This window comes from Bos grunniens, chromosome 10 (assembly GCF_055505025.1).
Source record: "Bos grunniens cultivar Pamir isolate PY7600 chromosome 10, Bosgru_T2T1.0, whole genome shotgun sequence".
Lineage (NCBI taxonomy): Eukaryota > Metazoa > Chordata > Mammalia > Artiodactyla > Bovidae > Bos > Bos grunniens.
Window position 1 is genome coordinate 67,983,996 of NC_141174.1, and position 12,147 is coordinate 67,996,142.

General features: G+C 39.1%; 1 protein-coding gene across 22 annotated transcripts in view; it reads left to right on the plus strand.

The window, feature by feature from the left end:
- The window catches only part of FSIP1 (fibrous sheath interacting protein 1), a 210,666-nt gene that overhangs the window by 59,149 nt on the left and 139,370 nt on the right, over positions 1-12,147 (plus strand). For 20 of the 22 annotated variants that reach the window (XM_086321953.1, XM_086321952.1, XM_086321960.1 and 17 more), the window contains one exon: positions 9,642-9,782. In XM_086321953.1, the coding sequence (XP_086178079.1) occupies positions 9,642-9,782 (141 nt within the window). Of the gene's footprint in view, positions 1-6,804; positions 7,403-9,641; positions 9,783-12,147 lie in introns of those variants that run through there. The other 2 variants (XR_015134956.1, XM_086321964.1) reach the window with 2 other exon arrangements.

Below are 12,147 nucleotides of genomic sequence, written 5' to 3' on the forward strand. Positions count from 1 at the left end.
ATATGCTCCCAAGAAAGTTTGGTTGTGAGGGAACCTTTATGGAGTCATCACAGCTTCCTTAAATTACATTCCTAAGGACCAGGCACAGCTGCCTCTGAACCCTTTACACAGCTCGGTGGTGGTAGTGGGAACCACTGTTTTCTGGACTAGGGGCAGAGTTCTAAGAACTATAGAATCTCTGTCCTCACCCAAATATACCCCAGGACTTTGACACATCAGCATTTTTGCTGCTAGTTTATTTATGTTTACTGGGTACCCATTCCCAAAAGGAGGAAGCCAGGACAGGGGAATAAAATTGTTCAGGGATATTCTTTGTTCTTTCTCTGTTATAGCTGATTTTTGTTGTTGTTATTGTTGTTAGATTTCAAAGGCTGCTGAGATCTCAAAGCTGGATAATGGTCCAAAATACAGAAAATGTCTTTTTCACAATCATCAAATGTTATTCTTGAAAGAGAAACTTAGAATTTAGAAATTTGTTAGATGACAATGATCAGATGCTGTCATTGTCATCTAAATCACATTTCAAAGTTAGCATTTATGATTTAAACAAAATATTTAAAAAATAATAAAAGGGAAAACCAGTACATTACTTAGTTGTAACATACTGATATTATATATTTTTATGTGAAACAAACTATATTTAGAGAAAAGATAAAACTGCATTTTGGGACTCCTACTGGATGCAGAAACAGAAATGTGACATCCTAGTTATTGAAAGGAGGTAATTAATGCTCCTTGTATGCAAAAAAAAAAAAAAAATCTTTTGAGCTTTTATTAAATCTCCTGTTGGCATTTCCTCATTTCTAACTAAAACCAGTATTGCACATTGAATTTTCAGGCTAGAAATGCTAGCATGGCAGATTACTTTACGGATATTATTTTTGGATTGGAATTCTCTTTGAATAATACACTGAAAAGTATCTCAGGATAAACCCTGCATATCTATTCAGTTGATGAATGGCCTCCAATCTATTGCTGAACACAAATATTCATAACGCACAGTCATGGTTTTTTAAGCTTTCTGCAAACCATTAACTCATCAGTAATTTTTCTCCATGTTCCTTAAGAAAAAAATGTCTTTTAAGTGGAATATAAATTTCTATTTTCAACAATCAATTAAACAAATGTTAATCAAGTGCTCACTGTATGCAAGGAATTGTAGAGCGTTTAAAGATGAGTCAGGCACATATAGAACTGTGGAGTGAGAAAGCCTTATTTCAGGTTCTGGCTCTTCCACTTACTGGCTCTGAGGACTTGGGTGTTAATTAGAAGCACTTTAAACCTCAGTTTCTTCATCTGTAAAATAGTAATGATAATATTATTCCTGAGGGTTCTTTTAAAGTGTAGGTGAGTTATAAGTTAATATGTGTAAAATACTTAGCACAGTGTCTGACCCCAAAAGATGTTATTATTAATGTAATAAGTGACTTAAGAAACTTATTGCCTTGTGAGAGGCACAGAATATATATAGATAACTGTGGTACAAGACATCATAGGTAAGAACAATAGAGGGCTGTGAGCAAAGTGCTTTGCTGGTTCAGAGGAGAGAGAGAAAGCTCATCCGTAAGGAATATCAAGAGAGTTCATTTCAAGTGAGGGATAGGAGGAGGAAGAGAAACCAGTGAGTGAGGTAGAGGAGGTCAGAGTCCCTGGAGAAGGCCACCATCACATAGCATGAGGTTGAGAACTGGTGAAAATGGGTGAACTCATATAAAAAGTCCAGATTTCTAGTTTCTTTTGAAAGATTAGAAAATCTGGCAACATTAGGCTTGAAGCACTGATTGACAAAGTATAGGACTGAGCTGAGTAGCAACTGCTGCTTTCCATGAAGCACAAGTTCTCCAATTTGCTACACCATCCATCACGCCATATTGTGTTGCCTACAAAACATGGGCCTACTTCTTGCATTTAAGTAACTTGCCCAGCCCCTGCCCAGGCCATCAAAACGTCTTTGAATGCCTGTTATTTCATGAGAGATGACGTGGTGGTGGAAGTTGAGTATCCAGATTAGTATGTGGCTTTACTTCTGACCTTAAAGCAGCTTGTAGGGTACTAGAGGATAGGACATATAAACATAGACCAATTTGTGCAGTGGGCTGACCATTCAGTGAAAGAAGTACCACAGTATGGGAACTTATCTTATGAGAAGTATGGAAAACATATGCTTGGGGAACACAGGGAAAGGAAAGTTTGATGAAGGAGTGGTATTTTAATAAGGAGTGATATTTTAAAAATTCATTTGAAAGTTTTAAAATTTTAATCAAGAAAATAAGTTCCCAAACAAGTTGAAACACGCAGGGTTTCTGACTTACCTGACTGTGGCAACAATAAGATGCTAAACTGGTAGGCACATAAGCCCAGGATGAATCAATAATTTGAGGGGCTCCAGAGAGTTGGAGAAGGCGATGGCACCCCACTCCAGTACTCTTGCCTGAAAAATCTCATGGATGGAGGAGCCTGGTGGGCTGCAGTCCCTGGGGTCGCGAAGAGTCAGACACGACTGAGCGACTTCACTTTCACTTTTCACTTTCATGCATTGGAGAAGGAAATGGCAACCCACTCCAGTGTTCTTGCCTGGAGAGTCCCAGGGATGGGGGAGCCTGGTGGGCTGCCGTCTATGGGGTCACACAGAGTTGGACACGACTGAAGTGACTTAGCAGCAGCAGAGAGGTGACTCTGAGATGAAGGAAGTATTGGTTGTTGTGAAAGGGGCAGATGAGAATCTCTGCCTTATGAGTTTGCTGATTACAATGTTCTCATGTAGGTGCCCTTGCTGTTAGCTTCATGGAGATGTTTTAAAAGCAGCATTTGGCTTTCACATGTCTGATTTCTTTAGTGTAAAACAAAGCTTGTGGTCACTTTCAGAAGAAAGAATGGCTGCTGTTGCTGTAATGTGAGTAATATCATGTGGTTGCAGTTTTACATCTGCTTTTTACTTTCATTCATCATAGCAAAAGAGAACTAATTGAAGCAATTTTTTTCCTTAGGATCTGCGGTTTAACTGTGCATACCTTTTTGTATCCATCCCCTAACCTCCAACAAATCAGTTATTTCTTTCCACGTACTGTAAATCCCACCATAAAATTGAGTGATGTTCTATAATTTAGTTACTGTATTTCTTATTTGCAGCTGTGTTACATTCCAGCTTTCTCCAGAAATATCCAAGATATAGGTGTTATGTAAGCACTCAGTTTAAGTCCTTAGCAACTGCATTCAATAATAAATTCTATTCAGTTTGGCTCTTGTAAAGAAGTGTAATTTATTCATCTCTCATGCAATCAGTCTTATTAAATCTAGCATTCCAGTTCATCATTAGATTTTGTTTTCCTGGTTGGGAGAGAATGTTCAGAAATGGCTGTCATTGACGTATGAGGAATTTCTTTGTTCTTAAGTCAGCTAGTTTAATTGACTATAAAGGTTTTCCTCAACTCGATTTATTTTCTTGTTCTTAAACTGTTGATTCAGTTGTATATGATTTTGATAAGACCAACAAATATTAACAAACATTTGATTGAGGAAAATTGTAGCTGTATTTACCTCTTCTATTGCCAAGAAAATTTTGACCAGCATTTAACTGTTTTTCGATCTCTTTCTGTTTCAATGTTAGCTAACCTTGAGGAAATATAAAACATGGTTTGATGTGTAATCTTAAAAGATGTTTTATTATTGAGTCCAGGAACTTGCAGAGTTCCAATAATGGCCATGCTGTTCACTTGACCTCAAATTACTTAACATGCTGATCAAGGTCAGGAACTGAGGAGTTTTTTTAGGTATGTTAGTCACAAGCACAGAAATCTTATTGACCATATGTTCATTAAAAAATAATATAGAAGTATGCCATGAGAGCATGGGTTTGTGGATTGAGGAATAAACAGGAAGTTAATTCAGACATCCTTGCCTCTAACCTGGCAAACATGTGCACGTGCAAGCTTGGTCATTCAGACTCTTTGTGACCCCCACGGACCATAGTCTGCCAGGCTCCTTTTGGTCCCTCCTCCAGGGGATCTTCCCGACCCAGGGATCGAACCCGCATCTCTTGTGTCTCCTGTATTGGCAGGCAGATTCTTTACCACTGCGCCACGTGGCAAACGTTCCCAATTAAATCTGTGGAATTCTTGCTACCTGTGTTTTACAGATTACTTTGAAGTTTATATTTATATTTCTTGGTTTTTCTATGCTAAGCCTCAAGATTTCTTTCATTTCATGGAAGTATTTTAAAATGATAAAAACAATCTGGCTAAAAGATATTTTTCTTTAGTTTTAGTACTGCCAGGCAAAAATCCATCTGATGACAGGAAATAGCAGTAGCCTGTGGAAAAGCATACCATTAGCTTGAAAACACAGGGCAAGATGGCTTTGTTTAGGCAGGTTTGTATTTTTCTGGCCCTTAACTCAATGCCTTATTTTCATATCAGATAACTTATGAAGGCGTGAGTAATTTCCTCTGTATTTGGCTTTTAGAAATGGGTTTACTTAGCTTCAAAGACCCCTGTTGGCTCAGTCAACATCACAGATATTTTTCTAAGCATGAACTTACAATCCCTAGGCAATCAATTAGTCAAATCGGCAAATATCTTGACCTCATGATCTGTTCTATTCTTGTGGCTCCTTAGATGTTCTGTGCATATTATAGAGAGCTGAATTTTTATGGAACTGAATTTTACTTTAACTGAATAAAGGCATTTCTGTATGACTCAAGAAATAGAGAAACAATATGCATGGTCAGAAAATCTGCTAAAAACTTTCACCCAGAGGAAATCAAGATCTTTCTGATGATCAGGAAAACAGACGGTACTGATTGGCACTTGGATGTGACAACAGAACCTCTCCTGGCACCACAGAGCTTCTTGAATATACCAGTATGCAATCTTTGCCAGAACAGATGATTACCTTTTCTTGGCCTCTGCTTTCATCACATGCTGTCTTTCAAATATTTGTACTATATGGTTATGCTATCAGAGACAAAGACTGAGGAAAGATATTATATATCCTTGGCTTTAATTGTGGTGAATTGCAGACTCAGCTTTCAGAACTGGAAGAAACTTTCTCAGAAGAAGTTGAGACCAGGAAAGAAAAAGTGACTTGCAGAACTCAGCTAAAATCTAACCTTGAGACCAGTATGTTTTGGTACAGAGAGTCATGTTGTCAAGGCAGAATGAAGATAGGCTTGGTAATGTTTTGTTTTCTTAAAAATAAAAAATAATTTTTATGCATATGAAATCACTATAGGTTTACTGTAGAAAATTCAGGAAATACAGAAGCGTCTAAGAAAAACAAGGTAAAATCAAGATTTTTACCTTACCTTACCATTTACCATCAAGCTAAATTTCCTTCCAGTCTATTTCTCAACAAGTGTGTGCACATACACACATACATACACAGAGTTCTGGGCAAGGAACAGAAATTGACCCAGGTTGGATTTTGAAGATAATGAAATGAAAGAACTATTCATAGATTAAAAGAAAGGAGTCAATAAGGGATGCTGGGATACTCAGGGACTAGCACCAGGGGTTAGGGAAAAGAAAAATTGTACTGGAACTTGGGGAGGCTAGAGTTGTGGTAGAAGAATCTGCCATCCAAAATTGTAATCATATTGGGCATGAGCAGAGGATTAACCAACTCCTCCCTCTTCAGCATGACAATTTGAGCTGTTTCTGTGGCAATCTGATGAAAGTTGGAATGTCAACAATGATAGGGGGCAACTTTGCTTATGCTAAAAATGACCTCTGGATTGGAAGAATTATAGAGACCTGAAGGGGAAGCCATAAATGCAGTGATTCTTGTGGCTGGGAATGTCCCTTGCTGAGACCCAGATAATGTACCTGTGGAGTAATTTCAACAGATGAGGCTTCTATTGGATATGAAATATTTAAGCCAGGGTGGCTTCCTTGCCCCTTGTACCTATATTGTTATGATGTGGACTGCAGCAAAAACTCCCATTGGCCAGGGATACCTGACACTGTGTTTCCTGTCCTATAGCCTTCTGAGCTGGGGCTTCCCAGGTGGCTCAGTGTAAAGAATCTGGCCGCCAATGCAGGAGATGCTAGAGACATGGATTCAATTCCTGGGTTGGAAAGATCCCCTGGAGGAACAAATGGCAACCTACTCCAGTATTCTTGCCTGGAGAATCTCGTGGATAGAGGAGCCTGGTGGGCTATAGTCCATAGGGTTGAAAAGAGTTGGACATGACTAAGCAGCTGAGCACGCATGCCCATCTTTCTGAACTGACTGGCTCCAAGTGTGCCCTCTGTTTGCTTTTGAACATGAATATTCAGTTGAATCTAAGAAAATCCCCTTAATGGGCATGTCAGGGATATATTACTGCCCAAATCATAGTGGCAAAGCAGGGAGTGGAAGGGGAGAATACCCCAAACTCTTTTTCTTGCTGCCCTCCAACCTTCTAACACTCCTTCTCAACATTGACTAAACCTAACCACAAGACAGAGGTCAGGGAGAAAGAGTGAGTGTCCCAGCTTACATCAAATGTTCATTATGGTTTATCATTCTGGTCTTATTAGTAGGCATTTGACTAAGTGCATGAAGCTGCTCTGAATATTCATGTTCAAAGTTTTAGTCATCATTTTCATTTCTCTTAGATGGAGACACAGGAGTGGAATTGTTGAGTCATAGGATTAGACAAGCATTTAAATTTTTTTTTTAATTTTAATTTTTTAAGAAACTGTCAAGCAGTTCTTAAAATGTTTGTGTCATTATATACTGATACCAACAACGTGTGAGAGTTTGCTTGCTCCATACCTCTCCAATGTTTAATTTTAACAAACTTTTTCTTTTGTCCTGTTCTAGTGGCTATGTCAGAGAAGGCAATGGCAACCCACTCCAGTACTCTTGCCTGGAAAATCCCATGGATGGAGGAGCCTGGTAGGCTGCAGTCCATGGGATCGCTAAGAGTCGGACACGACTGAGCGACTTCACTTTCACTTTTCACTTTCATGCATTGGAGAAGGAAATGGCAACCCACTCCAGTGTTCTTGCCTGGAGAATCCCAGGGACAGCGGAGCCTGGTGGGTGCCGTCTATGGGGTCACGCAGAGTCGGACACGACTGAAGCAACTTAGCAGCAGCAGCAGCAGCAGCGGCTATGTAATGACCTCATTGGGACTTTAATTTGCATTTCTCTGATGACTTAATGATGTTGAGGATTTTTTCATGTGCTTATTTGTCATTTATGTTATCTTTTTTTATGAAGTATCTGTTCAAGTCATTTTAAAACTAGATTCTAAAAAATAATTGATTCTTGTTTTTATTGAATTGTGTGAATTCCTTGTATATATTGGATGCAAATCCTGTGTCATATTTATGTGTCATATTTTTCTCTCAGCCTGTGGTTTGTCTATTTTCTTAGTGGTGGCTTTGGATAAGTAAAGTTTAAAAATATTGATGAAGTCTGCTTTACAGTTTTTTTTCTGTTTTTCTTTTTTAGCCTATCCAATGATTTTTAGAAAATCACGGTTGTAGATTTTTTAAAAAATAATGTCCTTTAAAAGATATTTTTTCTATTTAAAAATGAAATCCAGTTTGGGTGTTTTTCAGGTCATTATATTCTATAGACTGACTATGTACACACCAAATCCATATGTTGAAATCTAATCCCTAGTGTGACTGTATTTTGAGGGGAGGCCTTTGGAGTAATTTGGTCATGGGGTGAATAGGGTTAGTGCCTTTATAAAAGAGACCCAAAGAGCTTCTGTGTCCCTTTTATTATGTGAGGATGTAGCCAGAAGATGGCCATTTAGGAAGTAGGAAGCAGGCCTTCTCTAGATATGAAATTTGCCAACACCTTGATCTTAGACTTCCACACCTCCAAAACTGTCAGAAATACATGTCTGTTGTTTATAAGCCACCCTATCTGTGGTATTCTATAATAGCAGCTCAAACAGATGGAGACATTGTGTATCTTAACTTCAAAGTGGGCCATAAAATGCTGGATGCATAGAGCTGCAGGGAGACCTTGGTACCAGCTATTACAAACTCCTCCTTAACATTAGGTTTCCTTCTTAAAGATCTTGTCGCTTGTAATTTACTCAGTGGATGCTTCTAGAGCTACCAGAAGTGAGTCCCCTTTGGGGGAAATAAGATGTAAGAGAGTCACTTCGTGAAATTGAGATACTCTTTTAATAGTCTCTTCATTAGAGCTTTATGCAATATGAATTTCATTAAGACATTGGTGTGATCAGAGTTCTGAGAACTGAAATTACAGTCTGTTGGCAGTGCTGATCAGCTTCAGGTTTGTGTTGGGTTCAGGGACACAGGGTGGGACCAGTCACGATCCCTGTCTGGGCAGGGACAGTGTAGTGAGTGCAGTGAGGGAACATGTGGCATGAGGGGGGAAGAAATTGCCTTTACTGGGTGTGTCAGGAGATATTTTTTAGGGAAATATGTTTGTGCTGAGCTCAGAAAATTAGGAGTCTCTATGAGGAGTTGGAAGGAAGAGGCATTGAGAGTGGAGAACTAGCAGTGGGCAATATCCCTGAAGTTTTGAGTCTGAGACCCAAGCAACAAGAGATGAGCCTAAAAAGCCATGAAGGAGTGAGGACTTTGTCCTTTAAGTCAGTAGTTCTCAAATTTTTGAGCAGTTGTTTCTTCAGGTGTCCCTAGTTCTTATCTATTGAGTCAGAGTCTCCAGGGTGGAGCCTGAGCCTTTGAATGTTTTCATGGGCTCTGGAGGCGACCCTGAAGCACACCGGAGTCTGAAAACTACTAGTTCAAGTGAATGATGAGGAGGCAGTGAGGAAGAGAGAAAGGCCTTGATGAAAAAGGCATTGAAAAAGGCATTGAAAGTGAAATGGTGACCAACTCTATTTAAGGAGTGAGAATGTGGGCAGATTCTGCCTAAGGCAACTTAAAAAATGTCATTTTTGCCTGTTACCTCATGACAATACAGAGTAGGAAATCTGTGGGGGAGATGTAGGAAGTTTAGTTATAGATACAAGACCAGATTTCTGTCAAGAAATATCCATTTTAATGATCTAGAAATAATACTAATTTTGGGAGAATATGGTTCTGTCAATTCAAATATTGCTGATAGTACTGAAGCCTAATGAGATACTTCCATTAAGTGAAGTAGCTCAGTCGTGTCCGACTGTTTGCGACCCCAAGGACTATAGCCTACCAGGCTCCTCAGTCTATGGAATTTTCCAGGCAAGAGTACTGGAGTGGGTTGCCATACTTCCATTACATAATGTTTATTCTTTTCAAAGGATATCTTCAGCCTGTATTTGTTAGTTATTAAGATTTCTGCATGCATGTGATGTACTGTGATAACTTTGGGGCTAGATCTTAAAGTTATTATCATTTTGCAGATGATGAAATTAAAGCTCAGAGAGGTTTTTTGATTCCCCTAAGGCCATCTTAGTCAGGAACCAGGAAAAGCCAGAGTTCAAAACTCCTGACTTTGAGAAGCCCAATTCTCTTCTCATTGTTGCACAACCACCTCTTGTTTGATGTACAGTTGGACCTTTCCCCCCCAAATAGGAAGACATTAGAAAATTATTTCTAAGTATTATTTTGAAGAGTAGAAATATTGTATGAGAAGCAAAGCCAACCTTCAAGGCTCAGTTACTCTGGAAAAATGTGTGATGGTACAGTTTCAGCCTGTGTATGAATTTTTTTTTTTTTAATTAGAAACCTGACCTTAATGGTGATGATAGAAATACAGAAGTAGCTCCAGGAGAAAAGGTTCTTCAAAACACCAAAGAACAACGGGATCAACAGAATCGGTTGAGAGAGATAGATGAAAAGCTAAGAAAGATGAAGGAAAATGTGGTAAGTCTTTTTTTATTTAAAGTAACCATTTGATTGTATTAAAATGTCCCAATTTCCTTTGACTAATTCATGATTGTTTTTATGTGTTACATCAGTCAGGAAAACATGGGGATTTGTCAGTAAGGATTTGAATAAAAGCTAAAACTGTAATTCATAGAACATAAAGTAGTGTTATAATTAATTAATATGACAAAATAAACCTGTGAAATATTATCTGAAGTCAGAATAAGGATCCATATGCCTATATTCTGTGTCTTAAGAGACATACTTGTTCTTTTTTTGTGTGGAAAAATTTGGTAGTTATTCTGTATAAGATCATCTTTACATATTGAACTTAAAGCTCAAATAACTCCCACTTTTGGTTCATAAAAATATATTATTAATCATTAATATTCAGTTCAGTTCAATCGCTCTGTCATGTCTGACTCTTTGTGACCCCATGGACTACAGCACACCAGGCTGAGCTGTCCATCACCAGCTCCCAGAGTTTACTCAAACTCATGTCTATTGAGTTGGTGATGCCGTCCAACCATCTCATCCTCTGTTGTCCCCTTCTCCTGCCTTCAATCTTTCCCAGCATCAGGGTCTTTTCCTATGAGTCAGTTCTTCACATCAGGTGGCCAAAGTATTGGAGTTTCAGCTTCAGGATCAGTCCTTCCAATGAATATTCAGGACTGATCTCCTTTAGGATGGACTGGTTGGATCTCCTTGAAGTCCAAGGGACTCTCAAGAGTCTTTTCCAACATGACAGTTCAAAACCATCAATTCTTCGGTGCTCAACTTTCTTTATAGTCCAACTCTCACATCCATACATGACTACTGGAAAAACCATACTTTTGACTAGACGGACCTTTGTTGGCAAAATAATGTCTCTGCTTTTGAATATGCTGTCTAGGTTTGTCATAACTTTCCTTCCAAGGAGCAGCGTCTTTTAATTTTGTGGCTGCAGTCACCATCTGCAGTAATTTTGGAGCCCCCCAAAATAAAGTCTGTCACTGTTTCTATTGTTTCCCCATCTATTTGCCATGAAGTGATGGGACCGGATGCATGATCTTAGTTAATATTAATACTCATTAATATTAATACATCCTAAATCCATCTTGAGCCTATTTCACGTTTTAATTGCTTGCCACTTAAAGATGCATTTTTGCTGATTAGAAATGCTGTGTAATACTGTGATTTTTCCAGCTACCCATTGGATGTTTCTGAATTTTGGCTGCATGTTTAATTTTGGTTTTTAACCTAAAATGAATCATGGCAAAGCTGAACTTACGAGTCTACCTGCATCGTCTCCCAGGGCTGGTCAATCATAATTGTCAGCCGTATTTACTTTCTGTTTCCTACTAAATCCTACTGTCTTGAGTGAACTTCAGGCCTCTTTAAGTGTTAACCAGTACTTCTATTTGTGGCTCTGTCTTACCACTGTTCCTTTTGAGTTTTTGAAAATCTTTTCTTTTTTGTCCCTACTTGTATCATCTTTCTCTCAGCATCCTTACCTCCTGTCTAACCTCTTATAATCTTGTCACTTTCTTCTCTCGTATTCCGTTTCATAAGCTGTTCCATGAGAGTAAGTATCAGGTAAGTGACTTTGATTAGATTCTGATCTCCTCAGAGCTCTTCAAGACTGTCCACCAATACTGACCAAGGTTCTTCACCCCTCACGGTCATGTCCAGCTGAACTGCTCTTCCTATTTGCCGCCATGGACAGCAGCACTGGCTCAGACTTAAAGGGTATCTAGGTCTACCTAATAAGAGTCAGGGAGAAGGCAATGGCACCCCACTCCAGTACTCTTGCCTGGAAAATCCCACGGATGGAGGAGCCTGGTGGGCTGCACTCCATGGGGTCACTAAGAGTCGGACATGACTGAGCGACTTCACTTTCACTCTTCACTTTCATGCATTGGAGAAGGAAATGGCAACCCACTCCAGTGTTCTTGCCTGGAGAGTCCCAGGGACGGGGGAGCCTGGTGGGCTGCCATCTATGGGGTCGCACAGAGTCGGACACGACTGAAGTGACTTAGCAGCAGCAGCCTTAGCAGTATAGGTTAGCAGTATACTGTTGCTTCTGTTTTACACATCGAAGAAGAGGTAAGCAAAATGGATCACATTTGGATAGTAGAGTGACAAAGATAAGGAAGATATTAAAACCAGGTCATATTATGATTGTCGAAGAAGCTGGGTGTATTTATTTAGCCTGGTGAAGGAAAGATATGCATGCACGTGTGTGTGTATTCATGTATGTATGTATTCATGTGTGTGTGTTGTGGGAAGGAGGGGAGGAATGGTTTGGTAGAAAAATCACACATGATAACTTCCTAAAGAGATTTGAAGGACTGACATTAGAAGTATTAGTTTTCTTCTTTGT